Source organism: Talpa europaea, assembly GCF_964194135.1.
Source record: "Talpa europaea genome assembly, chromosome: 1".
In the NCBI taxonomy this organism is placed as follows: Eukaryota; Metazoa; Chordata; class Mammalia; order Eulipotyphla; family Talpidae; genus Talpa; species Talpa europaea.
In genome coordinates, this window is record NC_140073.1 from 33,531,913 (window position 1) to 33,546,191 (window position 14,279).

Here is a 14,279-nt window from a genome sequence, read left to right on the forward strand (position 1 = left end):
CCACAAAATGGCGCCTCCCGCTGGGGCCCCAGAACCGGCATAATTCACTTGTCAAAGAGGCGGTGTCGATCTGGGACGAGCGGTTGCATGACCCAGTCAGACGCAGGGCCTTGGACTCCGCACCTTGCACAAGCCACTCAGGCGCTGGCTGTCAGGGCCCGCGAAGTTGACGTCAAGAAAGAGGGTGGGGTTAGGGCGGTCTCCTTTCCGCATCACCTAAATGTGAGCCAATGGCAAGCAGGAAGCGTCTAGTGAGTGACGTAATGGCAGCCCAATGGAGGCTGGGGGCGGGCCTCAGACAAGCTATGCGGGTTGCGGGGCCTGGGGGCCGGGCGGCTGTTTCCTGTCCTGGTGCATGGTGGTCGGACGAAGGAATTGTTGGAAAATTTTCTCGGAGGTTCGTATATAAATGTGTTTTTACCCAGTGTGCATTATTCTCCGCCCGGCCGCCGCCCTCAGCGCGGCGGCGCGGGCCCACTCGGGCCCGGACTCTCACTCGGGCTGCTCAGCCTCTGCCGCAGGCCCCGCCGAGCCCACGGCCGGACGCGGCACCGGCGCCCGGGCAGAATCGGAGTTTATTAATAACCCGCGGCCGCCACTCTGGGCGGCGGAGCTTTTCTCGCTGAGGACGCTGCCCCCCCCCCCCCCGTGTCTTTGCTCGCCGCGCCCCGCCTGCTCCCTCAGGGGACCGCCGAGGGGAGGGAGTGAAGATGGGGAGGGTGGAGCCCTTGGGAGCCTGACGGCGCTTCTCGGCTTGACCTCGGAGCGGAGCGGCTCCCCAGGCGCCGCCGAGGCGGAGCTCCTCCGTCGGGGACGCCCGGGCCGCGGGCCGCACCGGGCCCCAGCTAAGGCGCCCGCGGCGGGCTTGGCCCAGGGCCCGCTAGGGACCCCTCCTGCAATCGCACCCAGACTTTCCTGCTGCCCGGATCGTGCACACATTGCTTGTTTACCTTTTTTTTTAACAAAAAAACAAAAAACACTGATGAGGTCTGATACCGAGTATTAGAAATTGTCGATTTTACTGCTTCCCATTTTCTCTCGGTTTTGGCCAAAGAGCGAAGAAATCTTTTAGTGGCTTTGGACTGTTTTGATGTGGAACGTGAACGAATTTTTAGTCCCTCAACTTTTGCTTTTTAACATTTTTTCTGCATTAATGAAGTTAGGCAAAAAGTAGGGAAGAATGAAATTGTTACTAAACCCATTATTTGCTTAAAATCAGTTTCATCCTTGGGTGTTTCTAAGCGGTTGGTATGATCAAGTGGGGCTATGGTGAAAAAGTATATTCTAGGTTGTGATTGAATTTGTCTTGAATCTGGAAGATGCATGTGTTTTTTCTGCAGTTAAAGTTTGTTTAGTATTTTATCTTGTTGAATATGCTAGTTTTAGTTCGTTGTTAAGTGTTTAGTGGAGAATGTGTGATGAGGTCACCCCGAAACTCATAACTAATGTTATCCCAAAGTATTTTGACTACTTTGGAAATTCACTAATTAGCTGTCTACAAATATTTGAATGTCTTTTCCTTAGCACCCTCCCTCCTATTTAAAAAAAAAGTAGCTTTGTTGGTATAATTGACATACCTGACAACTCACCCCTTTAAAAGTGTATGATTAGATGGGTTTAGCATTCACACAGTTGTGCAGTCACTACCACACAAGTTCATTGCTTCAGAAAGAATGCCATACCATTAATAGTTCCTCCCCAATTTCCCCTAGCATACCCCTTCCTCTGTCACTCATCTACAGTTTGCCCACTCTAAACAGTTCATATAAATTGATGACTTAGTATGTGGGCTTTTGTGATCGCCTTCCTTTAAGTTTCATTCATGTTATCACATATATCAGTACTTAATTTCTTTTTATTGCCAAGTAATATTTCATTGTACTGACATAACACCATCTTTTGATGGGCTTTTGGGTGGTTTTCACATTGTCCATTCTGCATCATGTTGCTATGAAGGTTCATGTACAAGTCCTTGTATGAATATTTTCATCTCTTGGATGTGTACTTGAAAGTAAAATTGCTCCGTGTGGTAGTAAGATCACTAACATTTGTGAAACTGTCAAACTTTTCCACAGTGAGGGCACCATTTTATATTACTGCAAGCAGTACATGAACATTACTACTTCTCCACAATCTTTTTTTTTTTTTTTTTTTTTTTTTTTTTGTGGGCGCCTCACCGGTAGCCGTGGCAGGGGATCGAACTGGCGCTGCAGAGGCTGTGGGCAGCCTTGCAACCCAGCGCTCAACCACTGCGCCACCAGGGGAGGCCCACCTAACTTCTCCACATTCTTGTCAACATTTATTTTCAATCTTTTTGATGGCTGCCATCCTAGTAGGCATGAAATGATATCTTTTGTGATTTTGATTTGTATTTCCCAGAGGCTTAATTATGTTGAGCATTTTCTCCTGTGCTTGTTGACTATTTGTATGTTTTCTTAGGAGAAATATCTATTTGGATCCTTTCCTCATTTTAAAATTAGATTAAATTTTTATTATTGAAATGTAAAAATCTTTCATATAAAAATCCCTTCTCGAATATATGATTTTAAAAAGTGTCTATAGCCTTTTGTGGCATGTTGGGGTATTGCTGTGCAGTAAGATTGATTGTGTTTATGGAAAGTTAAGCTAGCTATCAAGCAGTTCTTTCCCCCCTACTGTTACCTTAGCTGAATTAGAGTTATTTATAACATCTATGCAGTGTATGGTCATTGGAGGAGCACCTACTCAGTCCTGAGATTTTCATCATTATATTTTGAGATTCTTTTAATTTTTTTTTTTTTTAATCTGAAGTCTTACCTCCTCCTGTTTGCTCTCAGCTTTACTTCAGAACAGTGATGTTTTAAAAGTTGGGTTTGTCATTTTTCTTTTCTATGCTTAATTTGTATTTTAAGGAACAGCCTTTGTGAGATAGTTTTTGAACTTTATTTTACTGTCATACAAGCTGACTTTGTTTTTAAGATGTATTTAGACTGAGAAACTTGAGTCAGGGAAAATAAAAAATTGAAAACAGCATACGTGGCTCCCTTCTTTCCCATAAGTTTAATCCAGTTTTTTAAAAAAATGCTGTAGTGGGATCTGAGCCTGTAGGAATACTTTTCCATTAATATCTGTTCACAGGCATTTAACTCCAAACTACATTTTTGTGCTTAAAGTAATGCTTTATTCAGTTCTTAATTTTGGCTAGGCATTGAGTTAAGTGGTTTGTTCAGTGGTTTACATATATACCTAAGATTAGAATCTTCAGTACAAACCTATATCAAGTACTAGTTATCCCTGTTCTGCAGATGAAATTTAGAATACTTAGCCAACTATTCTATGGCAAAGTTGGAACTTGAGCCTGTGACTAGTTGTCAACTGAGTTATTCAATAAGCTACCAAGTATCTTCTTTAACTTTTAAAATACAGGATACATGTAGTTTGCAGAATGATGGAGTGTTTTGAATAATGTACCTAATGTGTCACAGCATGCTTGTTACTGTACTAATTGTACTCAACTTTAAGTTGATGAGTATATAAGCCAAATGATTAGTACATTCGGCTTTTCACTGAAAATACAGAGATTTATATAGTTATGGATGTAGTAGTCATAAGTTTAATCATTTAAATTAATGCATTATATACACAATACAGAATACAATGCAGAAGCATGTTGTAAAAAGTGAGGCACAATGAAAAGAGCATTGGGATAAATGAAAATCTGGTCTTGAATCTTCTCAGGCAATTAATTAGCTGTCATGTCAGACAAATTGTGTCCATTCATTTAATATTTAATAAACGTGTACAGTGTGCCAGACATTATTACAGGCACTGGGAATTCAAGGGTGAACAGGGCAGGTGACCCCTGCCATTATGGAACTTAGAGTTCAGTTAAAAATCCTGATAAGTAGGGCCTCCCCTGTGGCGCAGTGGTTGAGCGCTGGGTTGCGAAGCTGCCTGCAGCCTCTGCAGCGCCAGTTCGATCCCCGGCTGCTCCCTGGCCACCAGAGGAGGAGGGTCCTGCATGGCGCGCATACCTCTCCAGCGCCAGCTGCTCCCCTCAGCAGTGTACTTTGGTCCTTCTGCCTGCTCTGCTCCCGGCTCTGGCTCTGGTGAATTCTTTCACCCTCCCGCGCTTCTGACTGTACCCAGTGCTTGTATAAATAAACAAATAAATAAATCTTTAAAAAAAAATTCTGTAAGTGCTCTGAAGGAAATAGAGCTCTGTGACAGAGAATATGGGGATGGTGGTAGAATGTATATATTTTAGATAGTTGATGAAGAACAATATGTGCAAAAGTAGGAAGAGTTAGGTGTGTTTTAGGAACTAGAATGTCCGCATGACTGGATATATATAATGAATGACAAATGTAAGCACCTGCAGTATGATTTATGTTAAACTCATTTCTTGAACATAGACGCATAACTGTCAAGATCCAAAGACCAATAGGACACAGTATGTACATTAAAAGGCTCATGGTCTAGTTGGGCAGAGTGGATGTGGGCATTAAAGGACTGGTGAGAGGAGCATTTGAATATCAGAAACCTTTCAGCAAAAACAAGGTTCTGTAAACCTTGCTATCCTCACCCATAGAAAGAAAACTAGTATGCTTTGAGTGGATCTTGAGTAATGAGTGCTTTACCTACATTATTCTTCAAACAGCCCTATCAGGATCTGGGTAGCAAGGCAGAGGCACCATGAAAGAACCCTATGCCTGGATTACTCTTTCTACTCTCCTTACCCTAGCAAATATATAGTTTTATGCCCAAGCTCACATGTCATCATCTTTGCATCCCTGAGGCAAATTTAGGTGCTTCTTACTCTAGTAATGCTTCTGTTTGTGGTAATTTAAAAAAAAAAAAACCAAAACTAGTTTTATGGTAAAAAATTTTTTGACTTAAGGAATTTACATAATAAAATTTAAAATCCCTTTTCTACTCCACTCTCATCTCCAAGTTCTATTTCTGGGTGGTAACCCTTGAAATTTTTTTTTTAATTGAGGTAACACTGGTTTACGATACTGTATGATTCGGAGGTTTGGGCTCACATCTCTTCAGATCTGTGTTATTACACCACACCCACCATCAAGGCTCCCATAGTCTATTGGGCCTTCTACACTTTCCACCCTCCCATGCCCTTCTGTAACCTTAGTTCTACGGTCAAATACTTAGGGTTTATTATTGGTCTGGTTGTGTCTGACCTTTTGTGGCTTACCACTTGAATTTTTAAATGTATATTCAAGGTGAGGCTCTTATTTTCCATCCCTTGTTGGAACCCTACCCCTAAGACTAAACAGAAGGACAATCCAGAGAATGGAAGAAAATATTTACAAAGCCTGTATCTGACAAGGGATTAATGTCCAGAATATTTTAAGAACTCTTAGAATTGAACAATAAAAAGGCAGCCCTTTTTTTTTTTAAAATATGTAACGCTTCATGAATTTGCGTGCCATCCTTGCATAGGGACCATGCTAATCTTCTCTGTATCGTTCCAATTTTAGCATATGTGCTGCCGAAGCAAGCACGACAGCCCATTTTTTAAAAATTGGTATTTCTCCAGAGAAGGTATATCAAAGGTCAATAAGCACATGAAAAGATCTTCAACAATATTAGCCTGAGGGAAACACAGTTCAAAACCACAGAGATAGACCTCTTCATAGCCACTAATGACGATACTCAGAAAGATTGATAACACCATTAGCTAGAATATTGAAAAATTGGAACTCGCAGCCATTGTTAGTCGAATGTAAAATGGTGCAACTGCTTTGGAAAATAGTTTGATAGTTTCTCCAAAACCTAAGCATAGAGTTCCACTCCTTGGGTTCCTACCAAAGACAAGCGAAACATATCTACACAAAAACTTGTACACAAATGTTCATGGTAACATTATTCACGATTGCAAAAAATAAAAACAGCTCAAATGTCCATGAACAGATGAATAAATAATGTACATTCATAAAATGGTATCTTTTTAATTTTTAAAGATAATTTTTAAATTTTAATTTACATAATGGAATTTTATTTGGCAATAAAAAGGGATGAAGTATTGATACATTCTACAATGTGGATGAACCTTGACAACATTGTGCTTGAGCAAAAGAAACAAATCACAAAGGACCACATATTATATGATTTCATTTATATGAAATGAACAAAATAAACAATAAACAAATCTATAGAAATAGAAAACATGTAAGTGGTTGTCTAGGGCTTCGGAAAGAGGGACATGGGCCTTCTTTTGGAAAGTGATAAAAATGTTCTGAATTTAGATTGTAGTGAGGTTTGTACAATTCTGAATATACTAAAGCCTTTGAACTGTACCCCTTAAATGGGTAAATTGTATGGTATGTAATTTATATCTCAATAAAGACACGTTTTTAAAGAGTAGGCAAGAGGAAAATTCCTCTTGAATAACATACCGCCAAAGCCTGTTTTTGCTTGCTTTCTACTCAGTACCCTTTTATAGTAGAAGGAGAAAATAGTGAATAAGATAAGACATGGGACACTATAATCTCTTCTTAATTTGCTTTTTAAAATTCCTAAAAAGTTGTAAATATACATGTACTACCATGTGCTAGTCTAAGTGATTGATATTTATCCTCACAATAGCTCTGTGAAGTATACTCTGTTTACAGATTGGGAAACTAGAACAGTTGAGTAACTTACCCAAGGTCACACAGATAATATGGTAAAGGGGATTTTGAAGCAGATGTCTGACCTCAGAGTCCTCATACTAAAGTGTAATGTTATAACTACCTCTTTTAAGCATTCCTTTCCAGGTATAACCCACACTTCCTAATCTACCTAAAGGGGTATCCTCCTTAGATGCTTTGTTCTAGTAGTTATATATATAGCTTCTCTTGAGAAGAGCAAGTACAATAATTAAAGTAAATTGTGATAAGGGTATAGGCAATATCATGGGAAATATATCTAAATTCTGACCCAATTTGGGGAATTAAGGTAGAACTTTTTGATGGAATCTGAGACTACTGCAATAAAATATCTGAACATATATTTCTCCAGAGAAGGTATACCAAAGGTCAATAAGCACATGAAAAGATCTTCAACATAATTAGCCTGAGAATTTAGCCAAGTAAAGAGAAGAGGCAGAATAATGTAGATGGTTCAAGTAACAATGTTTAGAGGACCAGATCCCAGAGACACCTTGGACTATTTTGGGAGTGGCAAATAATTCAGTAGTTTGTATCAGATTATTGAGCCAAATATCAATGTCAAAAGGTAGGACCTCCCCGGTGGCGCAGCGCGTTGAGTGCAGCGCTGTGAAGCTGTCCGCAGCCTCTGCAGCGTGGGTTCGATTCCCAGCTGGCCAGGGAGATTCCCACATGGCGTGGCATACCTCTCCTCAGCAGTGTATTTCGGTTGTCTGCTTGTTCTGCTCCCCGTTTTGTCTCTGGTGAATCCTCTCACACTCCCACGCCTCTGGCCTGTACCCCAGCTCATATATATATAAAAAAAATCTTAAAAAAAATAATCAAAAGGTAGACTTCACCTATACTTCATGTTGTGTCATTTAGGGCAGCTTTTAACCTCAGTTTCATTTCCTCATCTACAAAATTGGGATAAAATAGTACTTAAGTCATAGAATTGCTAGGTGGATTACATGAACTAGTAGTAATGTGTGGGATATAGTATTATAGAAGATAGTGTTTTCCATTTATGCATCACTGCTCATTTTTTCATATAAATTTTATTATGAAATTATATTGGTATCATCAGCTGTTTAATTATGACCAAGATTACTGGGGTGTAGAATATGAAGAGGTTGTATCTAGAAGACTGAAGGGTTGAGTGACCAGCTTGTCTTGATTTTTCTTATATCCTAGTTTAAAAACAGAAAATTTCCCCCTTCCCTAACTTTCCCTCCCACCTCAAAAAAAAAAAAAAAAAAAAAAAAAAAAACCCTGAGAGTTTTGAAAAGGATTAATTAGGAAGTGGAAAGCACCAGGAACAAGTGAATGTCACAGAGACCAAGGCAAGAGAGTATTCCTAGAAGGACATAAAGGCTATAGGATATACACGTGTTGATTTTCAGTAATGCACACCTGAAACTTACATACATGCAATGTTACTTCAATTAAAAAAATAAAAAGGATATAAAAGAGGTATCAAAACAAGTAGATAATAGACTGAAAAATATCCATCACAATATTATAATGTTCAACTGTTGTCAACATTTGGTCTTTCAAGAAACTTTAAGCGGTGTAATCTTCAATGAGGTATATATAATCTTGAGGTATAATTTTCAGTGTTCAGTTGGGTTAGTTTGGGCAGTTGTATAAACCCAGATGCTCTTGACTCAAAAGAAGAAACAAAACATTTTCATCACTACAGAAAAGTTCCTTGTTCCCTTTGCTAGTCAGTCCGTCAACCTTGCAACCCACACATTGATTTCTGCTACTGTAGGTGGATTTTGCATGCTCTTGGAATAATATGTATATTTTGTGCTTGGCTTATTTCCCTTAGCATCTTTCTGAGATTCAGCAGTGTTATTGCATATACAGTAGTTTATTCCTCTTTACTGCTAGGTGATATTCTAGTGTATGAATTTATCGCAACTTCTTTTTTTTTTTTTTTTTAAGATTTATTTATTTATTTATACAAGCACTGGGTACAGTCAGAAGCGCGGGAGGGTGAGAGAATTCACCAGAGCCAGAGCAGGGAGCAGAGCAGGCAGAAGGACTGAAGTACACTGCTGAGGGGAGCAGCGGGCAGCAGGAGAGGTCTGCGCTCCATGTGGGACCCTCCTCCGGTGGCCGGGGAGCAGCTGGGGATTGAACCGGCGCTGCAGAGGCCGTGGGCAGCTTCGCAATCCAACGCTCAACCACTGCGCCACCGGGGAGGCCCTATCGCAACTTCTTTATCCATTCTTTTATTAATGTACATTTGGGTTCTTTCCAGTTCGGAACTATTATGAATAAAACTGCTATGAACATTCTTGTATTACAGGGTTTTTTTTGTAGATGTGTGCTTTCATTTCTCTTGGGTAAGTATCTATGAATAGCCTTTGAACCTTATGTTAAAGTGGAGATTCTTTGACCAGCCAAAGTCGTTTCAATAGAGGTAGGACAGAACTCAGATAGATGGTAGTGGGCAATTAGTAACAACTGTTAAGGCAATGTAGTTGTGATGAGGAAAGTAAGACTAGTAACTGAGTTGACGGTAAGATTTTGTACTAATTTGATACTATTTTTGTGTTAAATTGTTATTTTTATGTTAAGGAAATAAGAGAGAAAGGGGGGTTGTGTATATTGAAAGGTCCCTGAGACCCTTAAAGAGGATTGGCAAATGAAATGCAGAGAACAAGTTGGAGGGATTAGTCTTACCCTGTAAGAAGGTTATATGGTGGAAGAGAAGGAAGAAATAATTTGTGGAAATGCCATCAAGTGATGGGTTTCCTGACAGAGTTCCTCTCTGATGACTTTCTTATTTTCTGCGAAGTTGCCAACTGATTAACCTGCTGAAAATCAGGTGCTGAGGGCGGAGAAGGAGGATGGCAGGAGGAGTACAGGAGTGGGGGTAGAGATTGATACAAATGGAAAGTATTTTAAGTAGTCAGTATGAAGAAACAAAGCTGCTGAGCAGCTTTGGTAGATTGGAAGAGCCCAGAATATTATATGCCCTTTCAGGACTGTTCCATTTAATACTATCAAATAAATTATTAAATCTGAAGAATGCTTTGTCTATCTGAAACCTACACAAAGCTACCTACAAGAGGTGGCTCTCTCCAGGCTGACAAAAAGGGCACGCAGCAGAACTCAGTGCAGACACCAATGCTTTTTCAAACTTTGTTTCCATTCTCAGAAGTCTGCTAAGTAAGGTGGAAGTGTATGCTATCTGACCATGGCTTAACAATTTCTGCACATCTGGGCGTGAGGTTAATTTTGCAATCTTTGCAGCTCAGTTCAAGATGGAGAATGCAGTTTTTGTCCCCAGTATTCAAACTTAAAGTAGCTATAATTCTAGATTCAGAAACAGCACACTTTAACCTGATTGTCTGATGATTTTTTTTTTAAAGTGGGTTTTACAAAGAGAAAACAAAACCTTCCTGGTTGTCCCAAAAGATTTACAGTTAGTGTAAGTGTCCTGGCTTTTTTACATATGCCTGGCTTTTCTGTGTTTTAATTCAGGCAGGCATTTCTGAAAGGTAGAAGTAGGCAGATTGGGGTTTGCAGATTCTTTTCCTGAGTAGGCAAAGAGACCCCTGTCAGCCCAGCATTGGTATTGGAGGATTTAGCTACAGGAAGTTGTTGTTTTCTTGGGAGCTGTTTAGTCTCTCTGCTATTAGAAGTGAGACCCACAGGAATTGACATTATCCTATACTATGAGCTGGGTGAGCTCTCGTTTTATAACATGACTGAGAAATCTCATATATATACTTTTACTGAACCTCTTAGGCTTTCTTCCCCCGTAGAACCTGATTTTGAACCTCAGAATTTGTATAGGAACCAATTGTAAATGAAAATTTCTTGACAGATACAAAAAATTTGAGCATTTCAGGCCCAAAAAATAACCTACCAAGTCATACTAAATAGAAAAGTCCTGTTTTCAATTAGCGGGAGGGAACCTGTATTAAAAGACACTCACACTCCTACTAACTGTCACACAAGAACGTTTGGCTTTAGAGGCTCATTTGTATGAACTTTTTCAGGAAGCAGAATCCAGACTGCAGGTTTAAAGAGAACATGGCAAAAGAGCCCAAAGCAACCTAGAAAATATTTCCAATAAATACAAATGGAGGACTTTCCTTATATATAAAGGAAGGCCATGTTTATTAAAAAAGAAGAAGAATATCCTAGGAGAATACTAAGCAAAACACAATATATACAGTCACCAAGGATATATGAAGGGCCAAAGAATATTGGGGTGGGGGGAACCACTCAACTTCATTACTATTCAGAGAAACGTAATTTGAACAATGACTTTTTTTTAATCCATCAAATGGGCTAGGTTTAAATAGACTGCAATCCCTTCCTCCCCCCAATTGGTGAGAGTATGGAACAGCAAGCAATATAAATTGGTACAATCCCTTGGTAGTGGGGTTTCACATTTTTCTTAGCATTTTCAATATCATCAAGAAATAATGAGCTTTTGGGGCCTTCTTGGTGGCACAAGGGGTTAAGCACCGCACTGTTAAGCTATCCACAGTCTCTGAAGCACGAGTTCGATCCTTGGCCAGGGAGCTACACACATGGCGCAGCAGACCTCTCCTATCTCACCCTCTGCTCCCCTCAGCAGTATATTTCAGTCAGTCTACCTGTTCTGCTCCCCTTCAGTCTTTTTTTTTTTTTAATTTTTTTTTTATAGAGGCATGTTTTTATTTATTTATTTGTTTGTTTGTTTATACATGCACTGGGTACAGTCAGAAGCGCGGGAGGGTGAGAGAATTCACCAGAGCCAGAGCGGGAGGCAGAGCAGGCAGAAGGACCAAAGTACACTGCTGAGGGGAGCAGCGGGCGGCAGGAGAGGTCTGCGCGCCATGTGGGACCCTCCTCTGGTGGCCGGGGAGCAGCCGGGGATCGAACCGGCGCCGCAGAGGCCGCGGGCAGCCTCGCAACCCAGCACTCAACCGCTGCGCCACTGGGGAGGCCCAGTCTTTTTTTTTTTTTAATAAATTTTATTTTTATATTCCCCATACAATTGCAACCCCCTTATTTTGACCCCAATCCCTCCCCTCCCCGCACCCCCCCCCCATAAAGTGTCTCTGGTTCATAGTTTTTTGTTGATTTTGATTTTCACTTTCTTATTCATTTTCCGGGTCCTTTATTTAAGTTTTCTAGATTCCTGCTATGAGTGAGACCATCTCCCCTTCAGTCTTACCCTCCGCATCTCTGGCCTGTTCCCCAGTTTTTTTTTTTTTTTTTTTTTTAGGATTTATTTATTTATACAAGTACTGGGGTATAGGCCAGAGGCACGGAAGGATGAGAGGATTCACCAGAGACAGAACGGGGAGCAGAACAGGCAGACAGACAGATAGAAAACACTGCTGAGGGGAGCAGCGGGCAGACAGGAGAGGTCTGCCGCACCATGTGGGTATCTCCCTGGCTGGCCACAGATTGAACCCGTGCTGCAGAGGCAGTGGACAACTTTATAGCATTGTGCTCAATCCGCTGCGCCACCAGGGAGGCCCATTCCCCAATTCCTGTATGCATAAATGAAGAAATCTGTTTTTTAAAAAAGAAATAATGAGCTTTTAACTTAGACATGATGCTATTGTCATTTGAATAAAATCTCAGTGTGAACAATATGGAAATATATATACACATATGCACATAGTTTTCATAAAATATCACTGTATCTGCCCTAATTCAGGTCCATATGTTTCTGCTACCCATTTTCTTTCTTTCGTTTTTTTTTTTTTAAAGATTTACTTATGTATACAAGAATTGGGGTACAGGCCAGAGGTGTGAGGGGTGAGAGGAGAGGTGAGACAGTGAGAAACAGAACTGCTGAGGGGAGCAGTGGGCAAGGCAGGAGAGGTCTGCTGCGCCATGTGGGTTAGCTCCCTGGCCGGGGATCGAACTCCTGCTGCAGTGGCTGTGGATAGCTTCATAGTGCTGCATCTTAACCCCTTGCAACACCAGGGAGCCCCTGCCACCCATTTTCTCTTTACATTGCATTACAGTTGGATCCTTCTGAAACTAAAACCTACTGCCACTTTCTTGTTTAAAACCTTGAGGTTGGGGCCTCCCCTAGTGATTGAGCGCAGGGTTGTGAGGCTGCCCACAGCCTCTGCAGCGCCAGTTCGATCCCCGGCCACCGGCGAGGGTCCCACAAAAAAAAAAAAAAAAAAAAAAAAAAAAAAAAAAAACCTTGAGGTTGCTCCCATTCCAGTGTAGGCTCCTCAGTGAAGCATCAAAGCTCTCTGAGATCTGTCAATGCCCACCTCTCCTTCCATGTCCTTCCTGTGACACAGTTTTGGTTCATGTTATATTTAGTACTTGTGATCTTTTGTAGCTGTTTGCCTTATTTTTTTACTCGTTTGCTTGGAAGTCCTGAGCACCTGCCCTCCTGGGTACTCTGTGACCTGCAACCTTATACCTTGGATCTAGGATTTAGTGTCATTATTTCATTTAGCACAGAGTCTAGAAATCCTAATCTTCCCCCTCCTTAGAGTATAAACTACACATCAGGGTCTGTCTTAATTTTTGTATCCAGGATGCTAGCAAAGTATCTGCCTGGTGGATAGAATGCCTAACATTTAACTTTTTTTTTTTCTTCTTTTGTCTTACTTGTTCTGATCCTTAGTTTCTTTATCTTTTATTGTTTGAAATGTTCTAAATGCTTTTAGAAAAGAATTTTGGTAATTATACAGATAGTATACTCGTATCACAACTTGAGTATACTTTTGAACTATAGTTCATCCCATAAATCTTAGAGACTGACTGTAGATTCACACTGACTAAAAATACATAAGAATTTATCATTTAACGAATGATAGGAGAGGGATGTGATTTAACTTTTCCCTTGATTTCTGCATTTAGTTCAGAGCAGAAGCAGAGCGATCAGTTAAAATGCTGTTACATTAAAGTGAATGATACATGGAAGTAGCTTGGATCAGGAAAGTCATGATGAAGGTTGTAAGAAGTAGTCACAGTCAAGATAGATTTCTGGGGGCCTTCCTGGTGGCCTAGGGTTAAGTCTAAGTGCTATCACCAACACAGCCTGAGCTCATTCCCCGACTAGGGACCTAACCTGCATATGGTGTAACAGATCTCTCCTGTCTCACCCACTGCTCCCTTTAGCAGTGTATTTCAGTAAGTCTGCCTGTTCTGCTCCCTGCTCTGTCTTTGTTGAATCCACTCACCTCCCCACCTCTGCACCTCTGGCTTATACCCCAGCTCTTCTATGCATAAATAAATAAATCTTTTTTAAAAAAAGATTTTTGGGTCTCCCTGGTGGGTCAAGGAGTTAAGCATAACCTGTGAAGCTATCCACAGCCACTGCATCATGAGTTCGATCCCAGGCCAGGGAGCTACCCACATGGTGCAGCAGACCCTTTCCTGACTTGCCTGCTGCTCCTCTCAGCAGTGTATTTCAGTCGATCTGCCTGTTCTGTTCTCCACTCTGTCTCTGGTGAATCCTCTCTACCCGACCCCCCCATCTCTGGCCTGAACCCCAGTATGTGTAAATAAATAAATCTTTTTTGGGGCATCCCCGGTGGCGCAGCGGTTGAGCGCTGGGTTGCGAAGCTGCCCGCAGCCTCTGCGGCGCCGGTTCGATCCCCGGCTGCTCCCCGGCCACCGGCGGAGGGTCCCACATGGCTCGCAGACCTCTCCTGCCGC

General features: G+C 41.2%; 1 protein-coding gene across 2 annotated transcripts in view; it reads left to right on the plus strand.

The window, feature by feature from the left end:
• Positions 1–274: 274 nt before the first annotated feature.
• Positions 275–14,279, plus strand: part of ZNF143 (zinc finger protein 143) — a gene marked incomplete at both ends in the record, with an annotated part of 54,547 nt that continues 40,542 nt past the window's right edge. Inside the window, one exon of one of the 2 annotated variants that reach the window (XM_084235630.1) lies at positions 275–397. In XM_084235630.1, the coding sequence (XP_084091756.1) occupies positions 275–397 (123 nt within the window). Of the gene's footprint in view, positions 402–14,279 lie in introns of both variants that reach the window. The other variant, XM_084235631.1, reaches the window with a different exon arrangement.